This window comes from Mesoplodon bidens, assembly GCF_964165515.1.
Source record: "Mesoplodon bidens genome assembly, chromosome: X".
Taxonomy (NCBI): Eukaryota; Metazoa; Chordata; class Mammalia; order Artiodactyla; family Ziphiidae; genus Mesoplodon; species Mesoplodon bidens.
This window is the reverse complement of record NC_138163.1, coordinates 53,090,917-53,100,107: the sequence shown is the minus strand read 5'-3', so window position 1 is coordinate 53,100,107 and position 9,191 is coordinate 53,090,917. Positions and strand designations below refer to the sequence as shown.

At 39.3% G+C, this 9,191-nt stretch overlaps 1 protein-coding gene across 1 annotated transcript; it reads right to left on the bottom strand.

Moving 5' to 3' along the window:
- Positions 1 to 305: 305 nt before the first annotated feature.
- Positions 306 to 3,037, bottom strand: LOC308608914 (thymosin beta-15C-like). Its single transcript, XM_081222270.1, has 3 exons — positions 2,999 to 3,037; positions 1,449 to 1,553; positions 306 to 475 (listed from the first exon to the last, which is right to left on the bottom strand). The coding sequence occupies exons 2-3, from the start codon at positions 1,546 to 1,548 to the stop codon at positions 438 to 440; spliced, it is 138 nt and encodes a 45-aa protein (XP_081078396.1). The 5' UTR covers positions 1,549 to 1,553; positions 2,999 to 3,037; the 3' UTR covers positions 306 to 437.
- Between the last annotated feature and the right edge of the window lie 6,154 nt (positions 3,038 to 9,191).

The window sequence follows — 9,191 nt, the reverse complement described above, 5'->3', positions numbered from 1 at the left end:
AGACCACTAAGAATGGACAACCACAGGAGTCTCAACATAATTATATTTATTATTTTATCACTACATTAGAAGTGAAATAAACTGTGAGAAGCTGCAAATGCATGCCACTTCATGAAGATTATGGAACAATGGATACATCCAGTGTAGAAAGTTAAAAATTGCTTATCCTTTAGGGATGCAAAGACTAGATGCACAAATATTATCAATGGTGTGATTATTGACAGCATCAGCGGGCTGGAATTTATGCACCAATGGAAAGTTTAAGAATGAAAGTAAGGGAACATTGGCTACCCCTGACCTCTTAACCAGGGATTATGGATGAGAAGACATCAGAAAATGGCTAAAATCTCTACAAACACATAGGTTTACAAAAAACATGCCTAAAACCAAGACACTCAGGCAATGTTGAAATTTGTTCTTGGGAGGAGATCCCCATTTTACGATGTTTGAACACACTCTTTCTCCCGCTGGATAGCTGGAAAAAAAGACAAACACAAACAATCATTAAAGGATATTTTCCTAAGATTAAGTTCAGTTTCTTCCAAGAGAGTTCTTTGCCACTCTTTGCCAAGTCATTGAAGGCTACCATACCTGCTTTAATTTTAGAATGCCAAGGCACTAACTGCAAATCCTCAGTTGGGTGTGTGTGTGTGTGTGTGTGTGTGTGTGCGTGCGTGTTAACCACCTTAACATTAGAATCTGCATCAACTGTGTCTTTTTTTCCATTTCAGAGTTAGATTTATGCTGTTGCCATTTTTTCCATAGAATATTCTGAGACTGAGGAGCAAGTGAAGTATTTTCCTCAGATTTATCTATCACTATATAATTAGGAAGTGACACCCTTTCAGACAATTTTGACTAACTTAGAAACTCTCAGATAATAGCAACATGACAAAAAGTGACCCTTAGTTTTGTGAATATGCTTGGAGTTTCTCCATCAGGCTGTAATTCCCAAAGGCAAAACTGATCCCTTCAGTCTGGGAGGCCCAAGTACACCCAAGATCTAAACTTGTTCTCTGCCTTATCTTGTTGTCAGGTACAGAAAACCAAAACTGCAGAGTTTGTATAGCTCTTTAGGAATAAGATCATGGACCTAAACTGCTAGATGCAGAAAATTCCAAATAACCATAAAATTGAAAAAATTAAGATTTTTCTAGTGCTAAGTATAATATTCCAAAATTGGTTGTAATGTGATTTTTAGTGATTTTCCAAGAAGAAAATAGTTTTTTTATTCCCCCATTACTTCTTGGGTTTATCATGTAAGAACTACTTATATAACCCAAGTAATTAAACAACTATTTGATATTTTTAACCATTGCATTAAATTCAGTGGCTACATAATTATTGCTTACTTTGTGGCAAAATTTACTAGAATAGTTTATTTACTGAACCTATGAATATTCACCATTGCTTTTCTTCACTAGAAACTCCCCTGCCCCATGACTTACTTTCCTTCAAGGGGAGAGTACTTTTTTCTTCAGTATTAGTTTTCTTCAGTTTTGACCTGTCAAACTTCTCCACTTCAGACAAGTCTGGCTTACCACTCATCTTGACTAAAAGACTGAAAAAAATGTTTTAAATTAACTGGAAAAACTATTATCATACTAATGGACCACAACTCCAAATTCTCACATTTAATATCAATATATATTTTATCTTCTGATTTTCAACAAGAAAACAGCACACATCTTGGGAAAGCCATGGTTTTATCAAAATGCTTTGAATTCCACATCATTACCCCACTTCCGATAGGCAGTAAAAGCCACTGAATCAGGATGATAGAAACCAAGATGCTCTAAAACCCAGAGTCAATATGTCTGACTTAAAAAATCAAAGGGAAGGTCAAATGGAGGTGATAGAAACACAAGAGCAGATAAGAGATAGAAGAAAAAATAAGGACTGGGCTTAACCAGGAATGAATTTGTAACAGGAGATAGCACTATTTGAGCACCTTCACTTTATATTCAATTACTTTGGGGGGGGATTTTTCTTGGGGGTTAGGGAGCAGCACACAATAAACGGTGGCATAAGTTGTACTAGTTTCTTTCCATTTCATCTGCCTTTTCAAAGACAGTAGATTAAGGAGCTGCAATAAGGGAAGGAGGGGATTTAATCCCATCATAACTAATGACACGTCTCATGATGGCTCCTTATGGCACTAGTTTGTAAACGCTGTAAGACAGCACAGCTAATTATAATCAGACTCAGGACTTGAGCAGAATGGGATAAACCAGACACAGTTGGTTTTTATTTCACCATATTTTCTTCTCAAGGGAAGAGGGGAGGAGATGAGGCTAGGAGATGCCCTGTGATCCTTCCGGCTTTGTCCAGAAGAGACAATAGGAGACCCCTGAGCCCGAGAAGCAGAGCTTTCCTGGCCATGCTTGGCCCCACCCTGGCGGGGTAAGACACGTCTACTGCCCAGACCAGAATGGAGAGGCCCTCAAGCAGCCAGACGTCCCGAATATGCCTCCCTTCCGTTGTGGTCATCCTAAGACCCTCCTTTGACGAGCGATCGGCTGCCAATCTCCAGAGGTGGGGAAACAGGGACTTAAAATAATAACAGAGCTGGGCACATAAGCCACTTTGTTAGCAGCAATTTGCTTAATATTTTAAAATAACTATCATCATTGTCAGGAGCCCAGTCCAACCTAACAGCCATGGGAGGGGAGAGAGCGAAGGGCCAACCCCAGAAGGCCCATTCTGAGCCCCACACTCCTCATCCCCTCAGCCTCGGACTTGCAGCCACAGCAGACTGGCCGCTCTAGGGGCTCCCCCCTCGGACCTTTCCGGGATAGCCCCAGGGAGGATTTTGCATTGCGCGCAGAAGGCAGCGCTGCAAAGACAAAGGCGCGGACTCGCCAGGAGGCGCAGATACGAATCGCCCGTCCCAACTTCCGCCCCTCCAATTCCAGCAGGCCCGATACGCCAGCCCCGAGGCCGCCACGCCCTCCCGTCCCCACAGTCCTCTGGCTCTGGCGGGGCCGCACGTCCTCACCCGAAGGCTTGAAGACCAGGGAAAGGTAGACCACTGAACTGAGACCGCTTGGTACACAGGACGAGGTTAGCCTTCTCTTGTGGAACCCAGCAGTTATAAGCTGCGTGACAGGCTCCGCCCCCAGACCCCGCTCCAGTCCTCTCGGATTGCCCAAGGGATACTAGACCCGCCTCCTCGCCCCTCCCACCTCTTTAGACGTGCTGACCTGAGTCCACTGTCTCCCCTCTACTCAGGACCTCACCCTTGCAACTGGGTGTTGATAGTGTCATACCAGATCCGCCTATCCAGACCCCATCCAAGCCAACTGATTCCCCCAGGGACTGGTGGCTGGTCTACTTCCCCTGCTTCTCTCACTACTTTCGTCCTGAGAGTCCACTTCCCTTCCTCCCAAGTATACTCACTCCTCCACCATAATAGGGGCCTCTACAATAAGCAGACACATTTTACCCAGTTAGCTTTGAACGTCTGAAACTCGGAGATCCAAGCTGAAGGAGCCGTAATCAGGTACTCCTGCCTTTTTATAGCCGTAGGAGCCTAAGTACACTGTGACAACCAAACAGTGATTTGGAAGCGATGCTCAGTGTTCTCTGTTCTAATCCTCTGCCAGGTCATGGAGGAGGGATGTTCATGGAGAGGGTGGCCTGTTCTGGGTCATTCACCCCCAGAGCGGGGCATTTCTGTGACACTGGTGCGCTCCTATGTAAAAGTCCTATTTTCAAATTTTTCAGCCACTGACCATGGTAGCAGTCAGTTTAGGGTAATCAGAGAATCTACTGAGGCTATTCATCCTTTTTTTTTTCACTTTTATTGGAGTATAGTTGCTTTAGAATATTGTGTTAGTTTCTCCTGTATAGCAAAGTGAATCAGCTCTTTGTATAGCTATACATATACATATACCCCTTCTTTTTTGGATTTCCTTCCCGTTTAGGTCACAACAGAGCACTGAGTAGAGTTCCCTGTGCTATACAATAGTTTTGCATTAGTTACCTATTTTATATGTAGCATCAATAGTGTATATATGTCGGGTTTCCCTGGTGGCACAGTGGTTAAGCATCCGCCTGCCAACGCAGGGGCCACAGGTTCCAGCCCTGGTCCGGGAAGATTCCACATGCCACAGTTCAGCTAAGCCCATGCACCGCAACTACTGAGACTGCGCTCTAGAGCCCGCAAGCCACAACTACTGAAGCCCATGCACCTAGAGTCGGTGCTCTGCAACAAGAGAGGCCACTGCAATGAGAGGCTGTGCACCGCAATGAAGAGTAGCCCCCACTCGCCACAACTAGAGGAAAGCCCATGTGCAGCAACGAAGACCCAACACAGCCAAAAATAAATAAATACTTAAATAAATTTATTTAAAAAATAGTGTATATATGTTAATCCCAATCTCCCAATTCAACCCATCATCCCCTTTCCTCCTTGGTATCCATACGTTTGTTCTCTATGTCTGTGTCTCTACTTCTGCTTTGTAAATAAGATTGTCTATACCAATTTTTCACACTCCACATATATGCATTAATATACGATATTTGTTTTTCTCTTTCTGACTTCACTCTGTACGACAGTCTCTAGGTCCATCCATGTCTCTACAAATGACCCAATTTCATTCCTTTTTATGGCTGAGTAATATTCCATTGTATATATGTACCACATCTTCTTTATCCATTCCTCTGTTGATGGACATTTAGGTTGCTTCCATGTCCTGGCTATTGTAAATAGTGCTGCAATGAACATTGGGGTGCACGTATCTTTTTGAATTATGGTTTTCTCTGGGTATATGCCTAGTAGTGGGATTGCTGGGTCATATGGTAGTTCTATTTTTAGTTTTTTAAGGAAACTCCATACTGTTCTCCATAGTGGCTGTATCAGTTTACATTCCCACCAACAGTGCATGAGGGTTCCCTTTTCTTCATGTCCTCTCCAGCATTTACTGTTTGTAGTTTTTCTGATGATGGCCATTCTGACTGGTGTGAGGTGATACCTCATTGTAGTTTTCATTTGCATTTCTCTAATAATTAGTGATGTTGAGCATCTTATCATGTGTTTGTTGGCCATCTGTATGTCTTCTTTGGAGAAATGTCTATTTAGGTCTTCTGCCCATTTTTTGATTGGGTTTTTTCTTTTTTTGATATTGAGCAGCTTGAGTTGTTTGTATGTTTGGAGATTAATCCTTTGTCAGTTGCTCTGTTTGCAAATATTTTCTCCCAAAATGAGAATTGTATTTTTGTCTTGTTTATGGTTTCCTTTCCTGTGCAAAAGCTTTTAAGTTTCATTAGGTCCCGTTTGTTTATTTTTGTTTTTATTCTCATTGCTCCAGGAGGTGGGTCAAAAAAGATCTTGCTGCAATTTATGTCAAAGTGTGTTCTATGTTTTCCTCTAAGAGTTTGATAGTGTCTGGCCTTACATTTAGGTCTTTATTCCATTTTGAGTTATTTTTGTGTATGGTGTTATGTAGTGTACTAATCTCATTCATTTACATGTAGCTGTCAGTTTTCCCAGTACCACTTATTGAAGTGACTGTCTTTCCTCCATTGTATATCCTTGCCTCCTTTGGCATAGATTAGTTGACCATATGTTCATGGGTTTAATCTCTGGGCTTTCTATCTTGTTCCAGTGATGTAATTTCTGTTTTTGTGCCAGTACCATACTGTCTTGTTTACTGTACCTTTATAGTATAGTCTGAAGTCAGGGAGTCTGATTCCTCCAGCTCCGCTTTTTATTCTCAAGATTGCTTTTGATATTTGGGGTCTTTTGTGTTTCCATACAAATTTTAAGATTTTTTGTTCTAGTCCTGTAAAAAATGCCATTGGTAGTTTGATAGGGATTGCATTGAATCTGTAGATTGCTTTGGGTATTATAGTCATTTTCACAATATTGATTCTTCCAATCCAAGACCATGGTATATCTTTCCATCTGTTTGTATCATCTTTGATTTCTTTCATCAGTATCTTATAGTTTCCTTCAAAAAGGTCTTTTGCCTCCTCAGGTAGGTTTATTCCTAGATATTTTATACTTTTTGTTGCAATGTTAAATGGGATTGTTTCCTTAATTTCTCTTTCTGATTTTTTGTTGTTAGTGTATAGGAATGCAAGAGATATCTGTGTATTAATTTTGTATCCTGTGACATAACTAAATTCATTGATTAGCACTAATAGTTTTCTGGTGGCATCTTTAGGATTTTCGATGTATAGTATCATGTCATCTGCAAACAGTGACGGTTTTACTTCTTCTTTGCCAATTTGGATTACTTTTGTTTCTTTTCTTCTCTGATTGCTGTGGCTAGGACTTACAGAACTATGTTGAATAATAGCAGTGAGAGTGGACACCCTTGTCTTATTCCTGATTTTAGAGGAAATGCTTTCAGTTTTTCACCATTGAGAATAATGTTTGCTGTGGGTTTGCCATATATGACCTTTATTATGCTGAGGTAGGTTCCCTCTGTGCCCACTTTCTGGAGAGTTTTTATCATAAATGGGTGTTGAATTTTGTTGAAACTTTTTTCTGCATCTATTTAGATGATCATATGGTTTTTATTCTTCATTTGTTAATGTGGTATATCACATTGATTGATTTGCATATACTGTAGAATCCTTGCATCCCTGGGATAAATCCCACTTGATCATGGTGTATGATCCTTTTAATATGTTTTTGGATTCTGTTTGCTAGTATTTTGTTGAGGATTTTTGCATCTGTGTTCATCAGTGATATTGGCCTGTTTTTTTTTTTTGTGATATCTTTGTCTGGTTTCGTATCAGAGTGATGGTGGCCTCATAGAATGAGTTTGGAATGTTCATCCCTCGGCAATTTTTGGGAAAAGTTTGAGAAGGATAGGTGTTAGCTCTTTTCTAAATGTTTGACAGAATTCACCTGTGAAGCCATCTGGTCCTGGAATTTTGTTTGTTGGAAGATGTTTAATCACAGTTTCAATTTCAGTACTTGTGATTGGTCTGTTCATATCTTCTATTTCTTCCTGGTTCAGTCTTGTGAGATTGTACCTTTCTAAGAATGTGTCCACATCTTCCAGGTTGTCCATTTTATTGGCATATTGTTGCTTGTAGTAGTCTCTTATGATCCTTTGTATTCCTGTGTTGTCTCTTGTAACTTCACCTTTTTCATTTCTAATTTTATTTATTTGAGTCCTGTCCCTTTTTTTCTTGATGTGTCTGACTAAAGGTTCATCAATTTTGTTTATCTTCTCAAAGAACCAGCTTTTAGTTTTATTGATCTTTGCTATTGTTTTCTTTGTTTCTATTTCATTTATTTCTGCTCTGATCATTATGATTTCTTTGCTTCTACTAACTTTAGGTTTTGCTTGTTCTTCTTTCTCTAGCTGTTTTAGGTGTAATGTTAGGTTGTTTATTTGAGATTTTTTCTTGTTTCTTGAGGTAGGATTATATTAGTATAAACTTCCCTCTTAGAACTGCTTTTGCTGCATTCCATAGGTTTGTGTCTTGTGTTTTCATTGTCATTTCTTTCTAGGTAATTTTTTATTTCCTCTTTGATTTCTTCAGTGATCTCTTGGTTATTTAGTAGCATACTGTTTGGCCTCCATGTGTTTGTGTTTTTCACACTTTTTTTTCCCTGTAATTGATTTCTAATCTCATAGAACTGTGGTCAGAAAAGATGCTTAATATGATTTCAATTTTCTTAAATTTACTGACGCTTGATTTGTGACCCAAGATGTGATCTATCCTGGAGAATGTTCCATGTGCACTTGAGAAGAAAGCATATTCTGCTGCTTTTGGATGGAATGTCCTGTAAATATCAATTAAGTCTATCTGGTCTAATGTTTCATTTAAGGCTTGTATTTCCTTATTAAATTTCTGTCTGCATGATCTATCCCTAGTTGTAAGTGGAGTGTTAACATCCCACCAATTACTGTGTTACTGTCAATTTCCCCCTTTATGGCTGTTAGCATTTGGCTTGTGCATTGAGGTGCTCCTATGTTGGGTGCATATATACTTACAATTGTTATATCTTCTTCTTGGATTGCTCCCCCGATCCTTATGTAGTGTCCGTCGTTGTCTCTTGTGACAGTCATTATTCTAAAGTCTATTTTGTCTAATATGAGTATTGGTACTCCAGCTTCCTTTTGATTTCCATTTGCATGGAATATGTTTTTCCATCCCCTCACTTTCAGTCTGTATGTGTGCCTAGGTCTGAAGTCGGTCTCTTATAGAAAACATATATATATGCCTTGTTTTTGTATCCATTCAGCCATTCTGTGTCTTTTGTTTGGAGCATTTAATCCATTTACATTTAAGGTAATTATTGATATGTATGTTCCTATTTCCATTTTCTTAATTGTTTTAGGTTTGTTTTTGTAGGTCTTTTTCTTCTCTTGTGTTTCCTGCCTAGAGAAGTTCTTTTAGCATTTGTTGCAAAGCTGGTCTTGTGGTGCTGAATTCTCTTTGTTTTTTCGTGTCTGTAAAGCTTTTGATTTCTCTGTCAAATCTGAATGAGATCCTTCCTGGGTAGAGTAATCTTGGTTGTAGATTTTTCTCTTTCATCACTTTAAATATATCCTACTACTCCCTTCTGGCTTGCAGAGTCTCTGCTGAAAGATCAGCTGATAACCTTATGGGGATTCCCTTGTATACTATTTGTTGTTTTTTCCTTGCTGCTTTTAATATTTTTTTGTATTTAATTTTTGTTAGTTTGATTAGTATGTGTCTTGGTGTGTTTATCCTTGGGTTTGTCCTGTATGGGACTTTCTGTGCTTCCTGGACTTGACTGACTATTCCTTTACCATATTAGGGAAGTTTTTGATTATAATTTCTTCAGATATTTTCTCATACCCTTTCTCTTTCTCTTCTTCTTCTGGGACCCCTATAATTCTAATGTTGGTGCATTAATGTTGTCCCAGAGGTCTCTGAGTCTGTCCTAATTTCTTTTCATTTTTTTTTCTTTATTCTGCTCTGCCACAGTTATTTCCACCATTCTATCTTCCAGCTCACTTATCTGTTCTTCTGCCTCAGTTATTCTGCTATTTATTCCTTCTAGTGTATTTTTAATTTCAGTGATTGTGTTGTTTATCACTGTTCTTTCTTTAGTTCTTCTAGGTCCTTGTTAAACGTTTCTTGTATTCTCTCCATTCTATTTCTGAGATTTGGGGTCATCTTTAGTATCATTACTCTGAATTATTTTTCAGGTAGATTGCCTATTTCCTCTTTATTTATTTGGTCTTGCAGGTTTT